This window comes from Alligator mississippiensis, chromosome 3 (assembly GCF_030867095.1).
Source record: "Alligator mississippiensis isolate rAllMis1 chromosome 3, rAllMis1, whole genome shotgun sequence".
NCBI lineage: Eukaryota > Metazoa > Chordata > Crocodylia > Alligatoridae > Alligator > Alligator mississippiensis.
In genome coordinates this window covers 269,178,891-269,200,449 of record NC_081826.1, presented here as the reverse complement: position 1 = coordinate 269,200,449, position 21,559 = coordinate 269,178,891, and the positions used below count along the sequence as shown (strand labels likewise).

The following is a 21,559-nucleotide window of genomic DNA, read 5'->3' as shown; positions in this document are numbered from 1 at the left end:
CTGAGCCCGCTCATTATTCTGCTCTCTGTGAATTGCTGCAGATTTTACTTCTGGTCCCAGAAACTGTTCTTACCATATTTCTCTCAGATAATGCACACTCCAATTTCCGGCATCTGTTTTTTAGGGAAAAATGTGTGTTATATGTGAGAAAAATACGGTATTTCTACTGGCTTCTTTTAGCTCCATACAAGGACCAGTAGAGTTGGGAAATAGCAGTATCTTCTCCTTGTTCCAAGTCTAGTGTAGAACAACAGGAAGTGATTTTCACCTGACACTGCCACTAACATTGACAGTAGCCAGAATCCTTAAACATATTTTTTGGGACACTGATATTTTCCATGTCTTCGAATGAGAGTCTACTCCATGATTTTGGTTTACTCTGTGGCTCTCTTAAGTCCACAAAAATAGTTTTTAATTTTGGGGTGGAGTAGTTATCTTTAAGGGCAGATGTAGGATTTTGAAAAGGGGGTTCATTTGATGTAGTGCATTACCATATATAACACAAGGCACATTCCTCTCTAGTTAAAGAGAAGCTAGAAGCTTTACTAATATGCTAGAGAGAGAGCACCCTATTATTCAGTTTAAGATCAAAGCAAATGTGCACTAATTTGCTAGATTATATATTTCGTTTGTAAAAGCACAACAAACTCAGGAAAAAAATAGTCAAAAGGTACTGTGCCATTATTCCCATATGGCATTTGTACACATATATGCACTGAAGGTGTTTTAGTTGTACACATGCATGCATCAAAGTTCTTTTAGTTCAAAAGTGCATCGCCTTCATTTTCTGTATGCTGAGACACATTTCACCATTTATACAAATGCATGTGAAACAGCACCAAGTGCACCAGCTCATGTGCTCAGCAGACTCAATTAATCACTGGATTTCTGGCACATCAGAGCAGACAAAGGAACGTTGTTTATAAATGCTCATAGTTATTACAGTTAAATAGATATCTTTTGTTCAAATTCATAAGCTAGTCTTCTTAAGCATCTGGACAGTGCCTTCAATACTTCACTGTCAGTCATTTCTACACCTGAGTTAATATTACCACACCTGAGTTAAGGTTTTTAGCTAGAGCTAAAAACAGTCTGAAGGGCTGTGAAATGGAAGAGACACGTTACCAGGAATGGCTAAATTGCAGAAGAAGAGATAATTTGAATAGAAACATCAAGACCATTGAAAAGAATTGTTAAAAGTTGTTAACACCTGTAGAGAGATATTAGCAGGAATTAGGGAGATGATAATGAGCCATGAAGTCAATTGACTGTCTTAGTACTTCCTGAATAGATATGCTACTGCTGCTACCCTTCCCGGGCAGCTGGTTTTAAAGTTTGGGCACAGCAAGGGTTAAAGAGGGATTCCATTGCACCACTGCATCCCCCCTAGATCCACCCCTGGTTGTTACTGCCTATTAAAGTGTATATAGACATGATCTCTCCATGTGGAATGATTTTAGTTTTACCGTTCTATATACGGAGCAATTACACTGAAGAATGTCAAAGAAATTACTCCAGGATATACCAGGGTAATTAGGAAAAGAATTTTGACCAAGTGAGCTTAGAATACACACGGACACATACACACAAAGCAAAGTTTTCAATATACTGATGATTTTAGCCATTAGCTTTATTATAGAAAATATTTTAAATGTTTCTCTTGCATTAATTAAATCATCTCTTGAAAGTACCAGATTCCGATCACTTACAGTATTCATAAAAGAAAAAAGTTAAAAATGAGGCACCTGTCTAGCTCTTGGCTATCAGGTAGGCCTGTGCAAGTTGGCAGCAATCTGATCCAGCTTCAGAATCGGCTGCTTCAGATGGCCACGATCTGATCCAGTCATCTGATAACTTTGTTATTTTACCTCCGATTTGGGTGCAACTTGCAGAGATGATAGTCCCTGCTCAAGCCACAAAGCCTGCCAAGTTTCAAAAAGACTGGTGCAGGGGTTTGGGGGGAACTGCACCCCAAGCTGCTGACAGGCAAAACTCATCATGTGGGTGGGTGCTTGGGCAACTGCTGTGTCTGTCTTGGGGCACAGAGGGGTAAAATCTAGTGCAGACCTGAGTGCTGGGCCCTGCCAGGCCATGAAGCCTGCCAGCTATGTGTGTCTCTCTGGGGGAATCTGTTGTCCTGCTTGGGTGACTGCGTCTGTCTTGGGTCACAGGGAGTAAAATCTAGTGCAGGCCTGGGTGTAATGCAAACCACTTTTCACTGGCTACCTACAGAAGTCCCAGCACCAGATACACAGGCTGGGCCAACAGTCTGCTGCTGGCAGCTAAGGAGGTAACATCAGGCTGAGCTGTTGCTCCTGGAACATCCTGGAGATAAGGACAGGAGCTATGGGGATGGTTAGAGGCTTCTGGTCTTGGGCATGACCTAAAAGTGCACCCTGCTGGGGAAAAGGGGTCTCCCAGGACTGTGTCTGGTGGGACAACCCCCCAAGAAATACCAGACCAGGTTACCTCCCCAGTGAAAGGCGGGTAGGTGTGCCTTAACCCTGGCACCCACCATCTGGTGGATAATTGGTGAGAGCTGTGGGAGCAGTGGGGTCAGGCGCGCCCGTTAGTAGGCACCTGAGCCCAGGAGGGGCAAAGAGTCCCAGAGACCTCAGAGTTGTAGTGGTGTTGTGCATAGTGACTGTGTTAGACCACGTAGAGTAGGGTGCAGCAGGGCACCCAAAGGACTACACAAGTGTGGCAGGGACACCGCCATGAATAAAAACTTACTATGCAGGTAGGAGCAGAGAGAGATGCAGAGCCAGTAGGACATCGCTGAGGGCTGGAAGTGCAGTGGGAGAGAGACCACCACAGGAAGACAGATGACACGGAATAATGGCCACAAGTTGTTGGAGAGTAGGTTTAGATTAGACATCCATAAGAACTACTTCACAGTTAGGGCGGCTAGGATCTGGAACCAACTTCCAAGGGAAGTGGTGCTGGCTCCTACCTTGGGGGTCTTCAAGAAGTGGCTCGATGCCTACCTGGCTGGGGTCATTTGAGCACAGTTTTCCTCCTGCCCAGGCAGGGGGTCAGACTTGAAGATCTACAAGGTCCCTTCCAACCTTACTTCTATGATTCTATGACACCGAAATGGGCAGAAGAAAAGCTGAAGCAGCTGCAGCAGGACACAGGAGAACCTGCACGTACACTCACACCAGTGTGGGTCTGTTTTATGGTGGCGTGCTGATGCCAGTTTGCTGGCCAGCCCCTGGAGGGAGAATAAGAACCGCACCAGATGAAAATCCAGGAGGACTGGAAGTGGGTCCTCCAGAAGGCCCAGAGAAGTTGGGATTGATTACCAGCCCCAACGGCGGCAAGTAGTGGCAGCCCCAGGAAGGGGCATGCCCAGACAACACTGGCTCGGCAGAGCCTAAACTCTTACCTGGGATGGGACTGTGGATTGTGGAAGTAAGTTTAACCAGGCCTCTTACTTGACTAGGAGGAGAGACAAAGAGAGAGAAAGAGAAGAGAAGAAGATGCTGATGCTATGTGTTTCAGAATGTTCTAAGATAAGGAAAAACCTTCATGCCTTGTTTTGTTTGCGTGCAGATGTTAACCTTCTCCTTTCCGCCGAACTAGAAGCTGATAACTGTTCCCAAAACAGTGTCTTTTTTAATAAGTAAACTACTTACGTGTGACAAACAAATGATCGACATCTTTCTGTTTCTCTCAAGGTTGCTTTGTCTAAACCCTGCATCTTTTTTTTCGCTGTCTAAAGTATAAATATGCTTGTAAACTTGTAGAGGTCAGAGTTCCTTTGAGAACTCTCCCTGTGATCACTTGTATAGCTTTAAATAAACCTAGATGGCTCTGCCAATTCTAATACAACCACAACGCGAAGTTTGATTTCTTCCACAATTTGGTGCCGTGACTCGGATAGAGACGCCCGGAGTGATCGGTTGAGATACAGACTGTCTCCTCACTGATGTCCTGGCTAGCCAGACTAAGGTAAGAAACCTTTTGAAATCTCTATTGGGGCTTTTCAGTGAGAGACTGTCTGTGTGTCTTCCTGTTCGCTGCTTGAGGCTTACCGTATCCGACCCTTTTGCTGCCAGAATTGTCAGACCCACTATGTAAGTAGGAACTGTGAATTAAGGTTAAAGAAAAGAGTAAGAAACTGTGTTGCTGTTGTCAGTGAATGTATTCCCCAGTGTGAATTGAGTTAAGTTCTGCAAAGAACTATGAGGTCTTCCTGAACCTAGGAGTGGACCCGTGTGAATTGAGTTAAGTTCTGCAAAGAACTATGAGGTCTGTCTAAAGCTAGGAGTGGAAACCTTGTGCAGCCGCCCCGAGGACACCAGACTGGGTGCTCTTCGAAAGCAAGGGTGCAAGGTGGAAACTCTTAGACTGAAGGAGATCAGGGTTGTGTGATGAATTTTCCCTACCCCCACTCTCATGAATGAGCCGTGTCTAACAGTGAGCAACTGCATTGTGTGTCGGTGCTATGGATATAAGCCACAACATTTCTGTGCCGCTAGCAAATCTCACAACCTGACCGGACACCCTCAATAAGCCTCTCCTGTGTGAAAGACCTGTGTGAATTGAGGTTAAGGATATGGGGAGCGGAGGGTCTAAAGATGTACCAGCTCTGCCAGAAGGGACTCCAGCATTGTACATGTACACACACTATGGCCATAAGAGTTGTAAGTTTCTAGGTAAATGGAATTGATATACCAGAGATGATGCTAGCTTGCAGTTTCTCCTGGAGGGAACATTTGATTTAAGTAAAATCCTTCATCTCTGCGGAGCCCTTGAGTCGAGGCAGTAAAACACCACAGACTCAGTGGGATACATTTTTGATTGGTATGCAGAAGCTTCCAAAAGACGTCAAGAATCTCAAGTTTGCAGCCTTAAGGACTCCCAATAAAAACTAAAATCTCAGATAAAAGAATTAAAACAGAAAAGTGCACCAAGGGGATCCCCCATCAACAACATTATCAGCACCAACACAGCTTTATCCACAATTGACTGAGACTGAATCTGCAGAAGACATAATTGATTTTTTTAGTGTGCCACCCCCATACCAGTCCCAGGAGATCTCCTAAACCCTGTTAAGAAATTCCCCAATAGAAGTTTAGAGAGGAATTGGAAACTGTAATCAATTGTTATGAGCCAACGTGGGCAGATTTAAAGCAATTAATGAGAAGTGCTCTGCCCTCTGAGGTCCGTAACCACCTCATCGCACAGGCTAATTGGCCTCGTCAAGACCCCAGAATGGGAGGTCGCTTAGTAGGTGCCCGAGAACGCCTTCTTGAATCCGTGTTTAAAATCTGCCCCAGGAAAACTGACTGGGCCAAAATAAATAACTGTAAGCAAAACAAAGGAGAATCCCCAGCAGACTACATGGATCGCTTGAAACTTATAATTAAAAGACATTCTAGCATTGAAGATGCAGCTGAAACTGCCCCAGAAGCTGTTGCCGCTTTTGTTCAAGGACTTTTTTCTAAAGTCCAGGAACAGCTACGTATAATTGCTGTAGGTTGGCAACTAAGATGCTTACAGAATTAGTCACCATTGCTAATCATTGTACAGCCTGCCAAGAAAAGAAAAAAAAAATGCAGAAACTAGGCTAATGTCTTTACAAATACAAACTTTTAGCAGAGGTAGAAGCCGAGGTTTCTGCCGAGGACAATTCAGAGGCAGGGGACGTGGTCGTGGGATGGGATGAGGAAAATTTTCAGTCCCAAAATAATGACAGTTGTTATTATTGTGGCCAACTAGGACACTGGAAGGCTCAATGTCCTCACTGGTCTGGTCAGCCGGGGATGACATTTAACCAGCCACCACCTCCTCTCACTCAATGTTCTGTCCCAAATCAAGAAGCCTCCTGTTAGGACAGCCTGACGAATGATAACATCATCACAGCCCTGCTTCTCTCACTTAATCAAGAGGATCCCTTTGTTTCCTGTTTAATAAATGGTACTCCTACAAAATGTTTAGTAGATACCGGCGCAAGTTGCTCTACTCTCCGAGCTGAAGAATTTTCTACAACCCCCCTCTCCTCTGCTGTTGTAAACGCTGTAGGAATTTCTAATCAGACAGTTCCTTATCCTGTTTCCCAACCCTTACATGTTTCTCTCAGTCCTTGTTCTCCTGTTAATTTGTTAGGCAGAGATTTGCTTTGTAAACTCGGCTGTACTATTTATTGTTCTCCTGATGGTGTTATTTGGATTTTCCCTGTGTTAATGAAATGGCTGTACTTGCAACCCTAGCTAGCTCACATCCTGAGCCTGAGTCCCCTAATATTTCTGTGTTATAAGAGGAAATCATAAAGGCTGTCCCTCCGTTTCTCTGGTCCCAACATGCTAATGAAGTAAGGCATACCAAATCCAGCCACTATCTATCTTATCCTGTATTCTTCCTAATGCCTGTTATTTTACTGTTGTTGACTTGTGTTCTGCATTTTTCTCTATCCCTATACACCCTGACTAAATCCCCTTCTCTTTTTCCTCAAATTCTGAAGAAGGATTTCAATGAGATATTTGAAGACAATTCTGTGCTTGTGCAGTATGTTGATGATCTGCTCTTAGCATCTACCTCCCTTAAAGCCTGTAAAGCTGATTCTTTAACTCTTCTCACCTCTCTTGCCCTAAAAGGCCATAAGGCATCTAAAGAAAAGCTACAACTTTGTCTCCCTCATGTCCACTATTTAAGTCATGATATTTCCACTGAAGAACGACTGCTTTTTTCTTCCAGGATAGAAGCTATTCTTTAAATCCCTAGACCAACTACTGTGTCCCAAATGCATACTTTCCTAGGCATGGCTGGCTATTGCCGCCAGTGGATACTCGGCTATGCCTCTGTAGTCAAGCCACTGCAAAACCTGACTCTTGTTAATACCCCTGAGCCTTTGCCCTGGACTTCAGAAGCCGAAGCCGCTTTTGCCTCTATTAAACAAGCTCTGTCGCAAGCTCCTGCCCTAGGCCTTCCTGATTATACTAAACCATTTATTCTTTTTTGTCATGAAAAAGATGGATTTGCACTTGCTGTGCTCACTCAAGCACATGGAGACAAGCACTGTCCCATTGTTTATTGTAGCTCTGCTCTTGACCCAGTTGCAGCCGGACTTACTTCAGTCTTCATGCTGTAGCTGCAGCTGCTATTATTGTTAAACTGTCCTGTACCCTTGTATTAAGTTCTCCCCTTACTGTTGCTGTCCCACATGCATTAGCAGCCCTTTTACTAAAAGCTAAAACTTAACACCTTTCAAATGCTAGATTGACTAAGTATAAGATTTTGCTTCTTTCTGCTGGAAATATTATTTTAACCAGATGCCCTGTTTTAAACCCTGCCTCCCTGTTGCTTACTCCTTCAGATGGTGAACGCCACAATTGTATTGCTGTTACTGCCCACCTAACAATGCCTTGCACTGATCTAAAGGAAACCCCCTTGCAAAACCCAAATCTAGTATTTTATGTTGATAGGTCATGTCAAAGAAACTCAAAAGGTTCTCTTGTTGCAGGATATGCAGTATGTTCCCAATATGATGTTATAGAAAGCTATCACTTGCCCAATGTGTATTCAGCTCAAGTTGCTGAGCTTGTGGCCCTTACCAGGGCTTGCACCCTAGCCTCTGGTCCCTCTGTTAATATTTACACTGATTCTCATTATGCCTTTGGTATGTTACACAATTATGGTCAACTTTAAAAGCAAAGAGGCTTCCTCACATCAGGAGGTGCCAAAATTAGCAATAGTCCATATGTAAATGCCTTGTTAAATGCTTTACAGTTACCTTCTGCTGTTGCTATTATTAAATGCCAAACTCACCAGAAACCTTATAATAATGTTACATGTAAAAATGCTTTGGCAGACTCCACTGCCAAAGCTGTGGCTATTTCCACTCCTCAGGCTACACCTGTGTTTTTGTCTATCTCAACTAACCAGTCTCCATTGGCAAGTCTTCATGACATTGCCCTCCTCCAAGATCAGGCTTCAGAACCAGAAAAATAAACACCCAGCCAGTCTCCACGTATGTTACACCCTGACCATTTGTGGCGCTCCCCAGATGGCCGCCTGGTTGCCCCTATGGTCCTTCTTCCTTATCTTGCTCGCATACACCACGGCATAGCACACGTGAGCAAAGGGGGGATGATAGAAGCTGTTAAGCTTGATTGGTTTGCTCCAATTTTTTCATCTGTGGCTCAACAATACTGTTATACCTGCCCTATTTGTCAAGCCCATAATGTGGGAAAACCTGTAAAAACAAAAAAGGCAGCACATCCCCCACCTTGGGGGCTGTTTGTAAATTTACAAATAGATTTTATTCAAATGCAGAAATGTTGTTCTTATGAATATGTTCTTGTTATTATATGTATGTTCTGTGGATGGGTAGAAGCCTACCCATGTGCAAAAGCTGATACCATCACTGTGAGCAAAAAGTTAATCAGAGACTTTATTCCAAGGTTTTGTATTCCTTTATCCGTAAACTCCGATAGAGGAACTTTCATTATCTGCCCAGTAAAATGAGAAGTCTGCAAAGTTCTGCAACTCCAGCAGAACTTTCATTGCCTGTACCATCCACAGGCCTCAGGCCAAGTAAAATGCCAAAATGTCATTTAAAAAAATAAACTGGCCAAAATTTGTTCTGAAACTCACTTAAAATGGCCAGATGCATTTCCCATAGTCCTTATGAGTATGAGATCTACTGTCAATCGAAAGACCAGACTTAGCCCACATGAAATCCTGATGGGAAGACCCATGAGGCTCCCTGCCTCACCACCTGTTGCCTCCTACTTTTGTGATATACATTTACTTGATGATACTATTCTAAACTACTGTATGGCACTAATGAAGTGTGTCAAGGCTTTTCATTCACAGGTACAAGCAACTCTCCCTAAAGAACCAGATGAGCCATGCCAGTCCATCCTGCCTGGTGACTGGGTTCATGTAAAAGTCCATCAATGGAAGTCATCGCTGGAACCCCGCTGGAAAAGCCTATTCCAGGTACTCCTAACAACCAACACTGCAATAAAGTGTCAAGGACTCCAACCGTGGATCCGTGCTTCACACACTAAGAAAACATCAGCCCCGTTAGACTTGGAGTCTCCTCCATATCAACCTTGTAATCAGCCTCCACAGACTGGTAGCGAGCCTAGCACCTGCCAACAGGAGAGCTTAAGACCAGTAGTGAGCCAAGTGCCTACTGGCGAAGAGGATTTGCCACTACAGAGTGAAGAAAACGTGCCCCAAAGACACCACTATGCCCTTCGGGAAAGGAAAAAGGCCTCTACCTAGTTCCTGGTTCCTGAGGTGGGGTTGGTTAGTCGTGACTTGGGTACTTCTCAGTCTTTCCTTTTGTATCATCTTATATGAACTTAAAGACTCACCAGCTAAAAGAAACTTTGTAAATCAGACTAGACTTCAAACTAGGTCAAAAAGATCACTCCCACACTGGTATGCTCACCAAAATACTTTTTTTTTCAACTGTCTAATCAATATGCAGAGAATGTAAATATTTCCAAATGTTTGATATGTTCCCACTTGCCTCCTAGTACAATGATAGGGGTGCCCATGATTACTTTATCCCTTAAGTGGACCGACTTTTATGATATATATGACCTACAGCACAACTACAGTGAGTGCCAAAGATTTTGGTCAAATCAGACCTTTTCCCAACGTCTTCCTCCTTCTAATCCTGCTCCATTTTTAGCTGCTTGGTCTCTACAGTTATTCATGGTCTGTTTATATTGTTTGTTGTTTTTTTTTGGAGTATACCTAGTACTTATGCTAATACGATGCTGCTTAAGTTGTGCCGCTAAGCAAATGCAAAATAGCTTGTTAACCTCTGTGCAAAGAAACAAAGTGTATATGTATGTTGAACTAATGGATGGTGAAGAGACAGAAGAATTAGAAGGCTCATGGCTATAAATATGTAATATGTTGGGCCAAAAAAGGCCCAAAAGGGGGGAATGTGGAAGTAAGTTTAACCAGGCCTCTTACTTGACTAGGAGGAGAGACAGAGAGGGAGAAAGAGAAGAGAAGAAGATGCTGATGCTGTGTGTTTCAGAATGTTCTAAGATAAGGAAAAACCTTCATGCCTTGTTTTGTCTGCGTGCAGATGTTAACCTTCTCCTTTCCACCGAACTAGAAGCTGATAACTGTTCCCAAAACAGTGTCTTTTTTAATAAGTAAACTACTTACATGTGACAAACAAATGATCGACATCTTTCTGTTTCTCTCAAGGTTGCTTTGTCTAAACCCTGCATCTTTTTTTTCGCTGTCTAAAGTATAAATATGCTTGTAAACTTGTAGAGGTCAGAGTTCCTTTGAGAACTCTCCCTGTGATCACTTGTATAGTTTTAAATAAACCTAGATGGCTCTGCCAATTCTAATACAACCACAACGCGAAGTTTGATTTCTTCCACAGGATCTTGGATGCAGCCGGAGTGGAGTGGAACAGTGGTGAGCCTGGGAAGAGAAAAAGAAGAGAAGCCATCAGATACTGTGAGTCAAAACTAAAAGAAAAGGGAGTGCACCTGAGAGCAAGGCAACCAGGGATGAATAGAAATACAAGCCAGATGGTACGCTGTCCGAACTAGACTGTGACCCTATAAAGGCTAAAGCCCTTACCGTGTTAAGTGGACTTTGTCCCAGCCGCAGCCTGGAAGCAACATCTTTGGTTTGCACAAGGTGGAGTGTAGTGGAGGCAGAGCCCTGATACGAAAGGCCTGGCGAGAGCAGTGAAGGAGGAAAGCAGGGAGGGAGGACTTAAAAACAACCTCCCAACAATAACAAATACCAACAAGACGTGGCAGAAGAGAATCCCTGGGGACCTGTTGAGGTATCTGCCTAGATGACAAGCTGTTGACCTGAAAAGAGACAGTGGTGCCTGAAAGGCTAGTGTGGCAGGGCACCTTTGGGTGCCTGCCACTTTAAGGGCAGAGGCAGGCAGCTACCAGATGCCTGATGAGGGCAGCCATTTTGAACACAAGGCATATAAAGGCTGCAGTTCACTGCTGCCAGGTGAGGTAGAAACATTGTCTAGCTGAGTTGCAGCAGTATCAACTTGGGAGGTAAGGGCAAGAGCTTATGGGGATGGATAGGAGGCTCTTGGTCCTGGGCCTAAAGTTGCACCTTGCCGGGGAAGGGTGGCATGTAGGGCTGTGCGAAACAGCACCGTTCCATTTTGACAGAACAGCGTTTCATTTCAAATTTCATTTCAATTTGAAACTGCTATTCCATTTAGTTTCATTGAAACAGTTTCGCTGCTTCGACTCTGTTTCAACTCTGTTTCTATGTTTCGCCCATAAGCTACAATGGGGAAGCTCCAAACAGCCTATAACTTTGTCATTTGTGGCCTGATTTGGATTAAACTTGCAGAAATTGTAGCCCCTTACGAGGGCATGAAGCCTGTCAAGGTTTAAGGAGATAGGTTCAGGGGTTTCAGGAAACTGTACCTCAAAGTCTTGAAAGCAAAACTCATGTCATGTGTATGTGTTAAGCCACAGTGGGGTCAAAACTGCAGTCATGCTAGCCCCTGCTGAGCCAATGAAGCCTGCCACATGTCAAGGAGATAGGTTCAGGGGGGGGAGTATGGGTTCTGGGCCCTGCACCTCTGGCTTCTGACAGGCAAAACTCATGACATAGGTGGGTGACACTATGTGTGTTAAGGTGCTCCCTCACTCAACTGACACCAAGGCAGAAAGCAGAGCAGTTTAAACAATGTTGCCTTTTATGCAGTTTTTCCCTCCCTCCCCCAGAGCACTGAGATTGGAAGGGACCTCAGGAAAGGATGACAGTCACTGGCCAGCTACACAGTCAATAATGAGAGCACTCCTTCCCCCCTCATCCCCCTCCCTCTGTTTACTTTAGTTTCTGTTTCCCTGCAGGCAAGCCCAGCTTGAGCTTTGAAACTCAAAAAAATTCTAAAATTTTGAAACATTTTGACTTGTCTTGTTTCATTTTGAGGCTGTTTTGAAGCTCTCTGTATCATTTCAATTTCACTGTTTCTAGCTTGAAACGAGTTGAAACAGCGTTGCAACAAAACTGCCGGCAAAATTTTGCACAGCCCTAGTGGCCTGGTGGAGTTCCTGGTGGTGCAGGAGCCCCCAGGAAATGCCAGGCCAGTAACCTCCCCAGTGAAAGGCAAGGAGGGACACTTTAACCCCAGCCCCCATCTTTGGGTGGGTTTTGGAGGCAGCTGGGGGAGTAGTGAGGCCAGGTATGCTCTTGTGTAGCTGCCTGAGCCCAGCAGGGATGAGAGATCCTGGAGACCTGAGAGGGGGTAGTGTAGAGTTGTGGGAGTAGTAGGGGTCAGGTATGCCCACATGTAGGCACCTGAGCCCAGCAGGGGTATGAGGTCCTGGAGACCCTAGAGGGAGCAATGTGGAGAACATTGGGAGGCCCTGCACAGAGTAGGGTTGAAGTGTGAATAGGCCTGAAGGGCTGTGTGTGTGAGGGGGCTGAGTAGGGCTGAAGTTGGAGTAGGTCTGAAGGACAGCCCAAGGGGCACACCGACTAGGGTTGAATGGGAGTAAACTTGAAGGACAGTGCAAGGGCCAGTCCCATGAGATGTTGTGCCTGGTGAGAGGCTTGGGACAGAATTAGCACAGGGTTTGGCATAAGGCCTGACCATGTAGAGTAGGGGAACTCATGGGAACTGAAGGTTCTGCGTGGCAAGGCTACAGTGACCATAGTGATGCCTGATGGCCCAAGAGGGGCTGCTCAAGGAGGAGCAGGGGAGTGGACTGTACCCCAGTAACAGGCAGTATGCCAGAGGCCCCAGTGAGAGAGGGGCAGAGTGGAAGAGGCCTCCTGTGAAATGGGAGGTGGTGTAATATGTGCGTGTGTGTGGAGCCCTACTTTGGACTCAGTTTGTTCTGATCTCAGACTGGGAGTAACGTCAAACTGGATGCCATTTGTGAGGCATGGGCTGCAGTGTAGGGAAGGAACGGAGTTGTAGATAGCGCCCCCTGGCATTGGGGCATATAATGGGCAGTCTCCCGTATTTACCACCTGTTTATAGGAACAACAAAGTCATGGCAAGGGAGATAGGGCAGATTGCCCTATAGTGACAGGTGGGCAGGCTGACATAAGACCCGGCCCCAAGAGATGTGCCCTGTCACAGCCATAAAGAGTGACGTATGTTAGCAAGCAAAGCAGGAGATTACAGCAAGTTGGAGTGCACAGTAGGACTGCAGAGAGCAGTCTAAAGGACTGCACCGGGGGCATACTGAGTAGGGCTGCTAGGGTGGCTTGAAGGGCAGTACATGGGCCAGCCCCAAGTGTGAGAACATGAGACCAGTTGCCTGGTGAGGGGCTAGGGGCAAAAGCAGCTCAGTGTTGGCATAAGGTTCCACCATGTAGAGTAGATGAACTCGCAGGATCTGAAGTTGCTGTGTGGCAGTGCTGAGAAGCGAGTAGGAAAGCCCAAAGGCCCATGAAGGGTCACTCAGGAGGAGCAAGGGCAGTAAAGCGTGGCTCAGTAATGGGCAGTATGTTAGAGGCCCCTGTGAGAGAGGGGCAGAGTGCAAGAGGCCCCTGTGAGAAGGGGACAGCGTGTGAGTATGTGTGAAAGAGACCAACAATGGCCTGAGTTTGCCCCAGACCTGGACTGGGGAGTAATATTGATCTGGATGCCATCTGCGAGGCATGGGCCATGGTGTAGGGAAGGTTTGGAGCTGTGAATAGCACCCCCTGCCATTGGGGTAGTGTAAGGGCAGCCCCCCACATATTATATTTTTTTAAAAATTCAAGTCAAGGCAAGTGACAGGCAAGTTAAGGCAGACTGCCCTAGGCAGGTAGACAGGCCGACTTGAGATCCAGTCTTGAGTTTGCCCCCTGTCACAATGAGGTTGGGTTGTTTGTTTCCCTTGGGTAATATACTCAATAATTTAGATTTTGTAACTCAGTAAATGTATAGGAGAATGTATTTTATTCCAACCCTGTTCTTTTCTATTTCATTGTATAGATTATTTCTTAAAGGGCTCCATGGGTCAAAAGTTATTTTTGGTTAATATTCATAGTAGGCAGGTTTTTACCTAAACACTCTGAGTTGGACAGATTTAGGCTATTTCAAATAACACTAGGATTATCTCTACAAGTCTGTTTTTGTCAGGGGTTATAGCAGGAGCAGCCAACCTGTGGCATATATGCCACAATTGGCAAAAGCAGCCTATATATGTGGCATGTAACAGACCTGTGAGGGGCAGGCAGCACAGTAGCAGATAGGACTGGGAGCAGAAAGTATAGCAGCACATCAGATGGGGGAAGGGGATAAAAGTGGCATTTAGGAAGGAAGGGTGTGGTGCTTAATTTGTGGAATGTGGGCCCAAAAAGTTCACTCCCACTGACTTGTAGTGTCTTAATCCTTTAGCCCACGTCCTTGTTATAACTTTGTTCTTCTAATGAAAATAATCCTCTTTCATTGTCCTTTAAAATCATGTAATTTTGGCACTAGCAGTATGCAAATGATCAGCTGTAGAGTATTATACTTCTATTTGTGTTGGCAGTTTCCCTAAGAAACGGATTCTTGTAGCCACAGCCGTCTTCAATTTTCCTTTTCATGCATAGCAATCTGGGGAAACCAGCCATACTCCCGTATGTAAAAGCAATCATGCCAGGCTTTTGTTTCAGCAAGAAACTCAGCCCACATCTCTTTTATACTGCATTAGGGAATGAATCCTCGTGTTTTCCAGTTTCTTCATCAGTTGTATTGGTCTGTCACTGTTGCAGTGGCCAAAAGAATAAATTGAGAGGGAGCCAATTTCCTTTCACCTTAGAGAGCTTCTCCCCATTATCACTCTCACTGTTCTGGAATAAGTATCCACCCCTGGAGTTAATTGCTCTGCTGTGACACTCTACAGGATGAAGAGGCCTGCAGACATGTATTGGGGACTAAGGTTAGGGAAAGAAATTACACAGAAACGCTATAAGTGGTTGGAAACCAGTTCAAACCTCTAACACAACAGGAGTTCAGGGTACATAAACCACTTTCAAAATGGCCCAAACCAATTTAAGATAAACCTGGATAGATGTAGTATCAGACTTAACTGATTTAGGTTAAATTGGTTTATTGAATGTCTGTCCCATATCCCCTCCAGTTGCAAGTTAACTCACAGTCCTCCAGCATGCTTTTCACTTCTGCTGCAAACCCCTCGTGTAGGGTGTGTGGGCTAGCTTTGGTCCAAGCTGTCTGGTCCAGCAGAGCAGGGAGGTGTGCTCTAGTGCCCCTGAGCAGGCATGTGGCTGCATTTCCAGAATCAAAAGCGAATGTCTGTTCACTTGCTTATTGGTTCAATCTATGCAGTTTAGACTAACCTGGAAGACTGAATCAATTTGGCCTCAGACTTTATGACTGTCTGTACTTAGCTTAGATGTTTTACACTGACCTCTAGTAAGACCAGTAGTTCTGTACTGCAATCTAGTGTTTGATCCTTATAAGACAAGGTCAAAGGGCATGTACCTAGAGTTGTGCTTGCAATATAAGGATTCATTATTGTTTATGATGCTAATAGTAATACTTCACACTTGCATATTCACTAAACTTGTGAACTTTAATTAATCCTCACAACAACTCCATACAGTAAGTAACACATAAATGCTCACAAGAGATTAATCAAGACTATCATTATGTCACACACCAAACTTATGTTCAAAGTCAAGGCAAAACATCTCTTGTTTAATCTCTGCAGCTGAATGTGAAGCAAGCAATGTTTTGGGGTTTTTCCCCCTCTTGTCTCCATACCATTCTGGCTGACTTTACAGAAAATATCAGTGGGGGTTTCTTTTTTGAGTGGTGAGAGGGTGACACAGACAGAGACAGAGAGAGAGAGAGAGAGAGAGAAAGAGAGAGATGCCATTTGCTGTTCCTCAGAATTCCTCTGTGAACTCCATGCTGAAACAGTACTTTTTCTCTCCTGCCACATTTTTGGACTGAGCAAAAGGCAAAGGGCCAAGTTCAGTTCTCAGTTACAACACTGTAAATCTGTAGTAACTCCACCAAAGCAATTGGCATTACTGTGGGTTTGTACTATTGTGAGATCATAAATGGGACTGCAAAAGTGCTGTGGTCAGCTACTGATCTTTTTAACCTCTGGATTTTGTAATCGCCTGCCCCAGAATTCTTTTTCATTGAGTACAAGCATTCACATCAGACTTACTCTTTTTCTCTTTTAAATAATGTAGTTTTGAATATAAGCAGAAAGCTAAATGCATGCATAGGACAGACTAAAAATAGCTACACAAGAGACTTGGCAACTGTTCTGCACTCACATACATTTTTTAAAATAAGACCAAGATTCTGAAGAGACAAGGAGCTTTTTGGGTGTTAACTTTTATTGGACCAACTGCATGGTTGGGGGATAGGCTGGTTAGGTACAATAGTCCCTTTCCTTAGTTGGTCCAATAAAAGATATTACCCACAAAAATCGTTGCTTCTCGCATATTCCCTGGACCATCACAGCTATATCACTTCAGCGCTACCAAACCAAGATTCTAGACATTTGGTTTTGCTTAGCAAAACCTTGGAAATTCCCTACCAAATATTTGAAATGGCCTAATCAAATTAGATTCATTTTCAAAAAGGATGAAACTCTGTTTCCTTCCAAGATAAATTAAATCTCCATTTCCCTTGTCACATTTCTGAAGAATAATTGACGGGATGAGGAAGCAGCAGCAAGTTTCTGCATGGCATCCCTGACTAGACCAGAAAAGAAACCTCTTACCTTTTAGCCCCAGTAGCTGAACAGTTAGGACACTTGCCTGGGAATCTTGCACCTCTCTGATTTTCCAACATAACACTCTAATGACCAGACCACAAGTTAGACATTACTAATTTTTCTGATCCTCCTTTTGAAACTGGCCTCCTGGGCATCCAAAGGGAAGGAAATATGTGAGTCAGGGGAACAAGAATGAGCTAAAGCAGTGGTGGCTAGCCTTTTTTGGCAGGAGCCACAAGGTAAATCTCACCTCCTCCCTAAGTGCTGCTCTGATCCCTACTCCCCAGAAGCGAACTTGTTTGCCCTCTGGGGCACCAAAATGGAGGGGAGAAGCTCAAGCCTCTAGCCATGTGGAAACAGAGTAAGGGCAGAACACTGCTCCAGGAGCCAGCTTCACCCTTCCCTGGCCCCACAACTGCTGCAGAGCATCCTGTTACTCTACTCTATTTCCATTTCCCTTATCTTTTGCTATGCTCCTTCCTTTAACAGCTCTAGGAACATGGGGATTGACATCTTGCCTAAGACTATAGAGCTAAGTGAGCATTAGATGCTTCAGAGAATGGTACATGAAAACTTGCAGTTGAAGGCATGGGAAATGCATGCCCCTACATAGTTAAAGGTTTGCTTAAGCACTGAAGCATGAGGGTTATAGTCCTTTCAAAACCAATTTTACTATTATTATAAGTCTAGATATTCTTGTTATTTATATAAAATGTCCACCCCCTTTTTTGATCACTTTCTAAGTTCTTGTGTCTAGTGATATCATGTAGCAGCCAGTTCCACAGTCTGTGAGCTAACTGTAGGAAAAAATAGTTCTTTTTACTTGTTTTGAATTTGTCGCCTCTTTGTATCATTGACTGCTCCCTTTGTTCTTTTGATCCATGAAGAGCCTTTCTTTAGGTCTGGGAAAGAAGCCTGAAGAGCACTTTGGGCCCAAAAGCTTATCTAACATCTCCAGCCATATAGTTGGTCCAATAAAAGATATTACCAAACAAGCCAAGTCACTACCTGCTATATATATATATATATATATATATATATATATATATATATATATATATATATATATATATATATATGACAATATATGCTTTTGTCATCTGTCATCCTGGCCATTGCCCTCTGGTTTGTATACAATAGATCTAATCCGAACAGGTCTCACTGGTTTTTGGAGGAAGTTCAAAAATTTATTAGGCTTTGTGCTTTTTCTAAAAAGGGTAGAACCAGGAACTGAAATGCCTTCTTGTTGCATCATCACCTCTCTACCGCATGCTTCTCTCACCCCCTAGTCCTCATACAGTGGCCTCTCTGTGCCTTTCCTTACATCACACCACATTGCTTCCATGCCAGCTTTGGTGTCCTATGCATATGTATAGCCCTGACTGCTCACAGTGGATGTGATTTCTGCTCTTTCAAACATCTGGCTTCTGCTTTGCTGATAACCTGATGGAGATCCCGCTCCCTTGCACTCTCTCATCCCAGCATTTTCTCTATGCACAAGTCATCTCTCTTCTATTCATTTGTCTCTCTACAACTTCTTGTCTGTGCCACCCATTCAAACCCCACAAGCGCCCTTATGATACTTCACTGGTTGCAGGAGCATCTTCTAAGGCTGCTCCTGTACAAGGCAGAAGCAACTGCCTTAGATTCATAGATGTTAGGGTCGGAAGGGACCTCAATAGATCATCAAGTCCGACCCCCTGCATAGGCAGGAAAGAGTGCTGGGTCTAGATGACCCCAGCTAGATGCTTATCTAACCTCCTCTTGAAGACCCCCAGGGTAGGGGAGAGCACCACCTCCCTTGAGAGCCCATTCTAGACCTTGGCCACTCTAACTGTGAAGAAGTTCTTCCTAATGTCCAATCTAAATCTGCTGTCTGCTAGCTTGTGGCCATTATTTCTTGTAACCCCTAGGGGCACCTTAGTGAATAAATCCTCACCAATTCCCTTCTGTGCCCCCGTGATGAACGTATAGGCAGCCACAAGGTCGCCTCTCAACCTTCTCTTGCGGAGGCTGAAAAGGTCCAGGTTCTCTAGTCTTTCCTCATAGGGCTTGGTCTGCAAGCCCTTAACCATACGAGTGGCCCTTCTCTGCACTCTCTCCAGGTTATCCGCATCCTTCTTGAAGCGCAGCGCCCAAAATTGCACGCAGTACTCCAACTGCGGTCTGACCAGCGCCCGATAGAGGGGAAGTATCACCTCCTTGGATCTATTCGTCATGCATCTGCTGATGCACGATAAAGTGCCATTGGCTTTTCTGATGGCTTCGTCACACTGCTGACTCATATTCATCTTGGAGTCCACTAGGACTCCAAGGTCCCTTTCCACTTCCGTGCCACCCAGCAGGTCATTCCCTAGGCTGTAGGTGTGCCAGACATTTTTCCTCCCTAGGTGCAGCACTTTAGGGAGGTAAGGGGGAAAAAAGCCCCCTTGGCTTAACAGGGAACTCCAGAAGAGTCTGGGGACGAAGAAAGAGATGTATAGGCAATGGAAGCAGGGAGCAGTCACCAAGGAGGAATATATCTCCTTGGCGCACTATTGCAGGGAATCAGACAGGCCAAGGCAGGGCTTGAACTCAGGCTGGCTTCAACAATCAAGGACAATAAGTCCTTCTTCAGGTATATAGTGGGCAAAAGGAAAGCTCAGAGCAACATAGGGCCCCTGCAGGACAAATCAGGACAGTTAGTGGTTGATGCAGGGAAAAAAGCAGAGCTCTTCAATGAGTTCTTCGCTTCAGTATTTCTGTGTACCGACCAAGCCAATTCCCCCACTTCGATCATTGACGGATGTCCACATGGCACCAGTCCGCCTACGGTTAGTTCTGAAATAGTTAAGGAGCTCCTGGAGGAGCTGGATGGGTACAAGTCAGCAGGCCCAGATGACCTCCATCCACGGCTGCTGAAAGAATTGGCCAGTGTCATAGCTGAGCCCCTGGTACAGCTGTTTGAGCACTCGTGGTGCTCCAGCCAGGTCCCTGAGGACTGGAAAAGGGTCAATGTGGTGCCCATTTTCAAGAAAGGGAGAAGGGATGAGCCGGGTAACTTTAGACCAGTCAGTCTTACCTCTATTCCTGGGAAAATGCTAGAGAAAATAATCAAAGAACACATTTGTGAAGGCCCGGCAGGGGAAACAATGCTGAGGGGAAACCAGCATGGGTTTGTCACAGGTAGATCCTGCCTGGCAAACCTTGTAGCCTTCTATGACCAGGTCACGCACTGCCTGGACGTGGGAGCCGATGCTGATGTCATCTTCCTGGACTTTAGGAAAGCCTTCGACACAGTCTCCCACCCTATCCTCATTGGGAAGCTAGCAGACTGCAGAGTGAATGCCTACACGGTCAGGTGGGCGGCCAGCTGGCTTAGGGACCGCACCCAGAGAGTGGTGGTGGATGGTTCCTTCTCAGCCTGGAGGGAGGTGGGCAGTGGGGTCCTGCAGGTTTTGGTCCTCGGACTGATATTATTCAATATCTTCATCAGTGATTTGGACGAGGACGTGGAGAGCACCCTCTCCAAGTTCGCTGATGATACCAAGTTATGGGGCAAAGTTAGTACTCCAGAGGGCAGGGAGCAGATTCAGGCTGACCTGGACAGGTTGGATCAATGGGCAGAGAGAAATAGGATGCAATTTAATAAAGAGAAATGTAAGGTACTCCACCTGGGAAGGAAGAATCCCCAGCACACCTATAGTTTGGGGAGTGTCCTTCTCAGCAGCTCAGAGGCAGAGAGGGATCTTGGAGTCATAATTGACTCCAAGATGAACATGAACTGGCAGTGTAACGAGGCCATCAACAAGGCCAATCGCACCTTGTTGTGCATTAGCAGGTGCATGAGTAATAGATCAAAGGAGGTGATGCTCCCCCTCTATGTGGCACTGGTCAGGCCGCAATTGGAGTACTGTGTCCAGTTTTGGGCGCGCCCTTCAAGAGGAACGCGGGGAATCTGGAGAGGGTCCAGAGGAGGGCCACTCACATGATTAGTGGCCTTCGTGATAGACCCTACGGGGGGAGGTTGAGAAAGCTGAATCTCTTCAGCCTTCACAAGAGACGGCTGAGGGGAGATCTTGTGGCAGCCTATAAATTTATTAGGGGAGGTCAACGGGGAATATGTGATGCGCTGTTTACTAGGGCACCCCAGGGAGTGACTAGGAATAACGGGTATAAACTAGTTGAGAGTGGATTTAGGTTAGATATTAGGAAGAAATTTTTCACAGTAAAGGTGGCCAGGATCTGGAATGGGCTTCCAAGAGAGGTGGTGCTATCACCTAGCTTGGAGGTCTTCAAGAGGAGGCTAGATAGTCACATGGCTGGCATCATCTGACCTCTGTCCTCTTTCCTGCCAGGGGCAGGGGGTCAGACACGATGATCCATTGTGGTCCCTTCCAACTCTACAATCTATGAATCTATGAACTGTTAATTCTGCTACTGGACTAGAGTAAGCCACTAAGAACATAGGATGGGTTCTCCTGGGTCATCAATTGCAGACAATCACTAAAAGAGAAGTGAAAAAAGTAGCAGCTGCTGCTGTCATGGCCCCTAGTGACTAGATGCCTGCTGTCTCCTGAACCTCTTTAGCCTTGTGACTGACCTTGGGTGCACCATATATGGCTACCCAATCTGCACAGCTATGGCACTGGCTTTCTGCCAAACAGCTGTTAATGTGATCTGAGACTCTTACAGTACCCTACCTTATACTGGCGCGCATTAAGAGTGAAGAAACTGCTAGCAAAAGTGATGGAGCAGGAAGTTCGGTCTTAACATTCAACTAGTGAGTGTAACAATATGAATGATATTCTTTCTTCGTAATGGGTGGCAGCAGTAACATTTAAATTGCGTAAAAACAAAAGCATACAGGGGAATGCAACAAATGTGCTGATGCTTTTACAGCCAGCACAAAGTGC

At 45.1% G+C, this 21,559-nt stretch overlaps 1 protein-coding gene across 1 annotated transcript in view; it reads left to right on the top strand.

Annotated features, from left to right (window-relative positions):
• The window catches only part of SNX18 (sorting nexin 18), a 195,643-nt gene that overhangs the window by 124,920 nt on the left and 49,164 nt on the right, over nt 1-21,559 (top strand). The window contains exon 2 of the mRNA XM_059725182.1: nt 10,373-10,449. Within this exon, the coding sequence (XP_059581165.1) occupies nt 10,373-10,449 (77 nt within the window). The remainder of the gene's footprint in view (nt 1-10,372; nt 10,450-21,559) is intronic.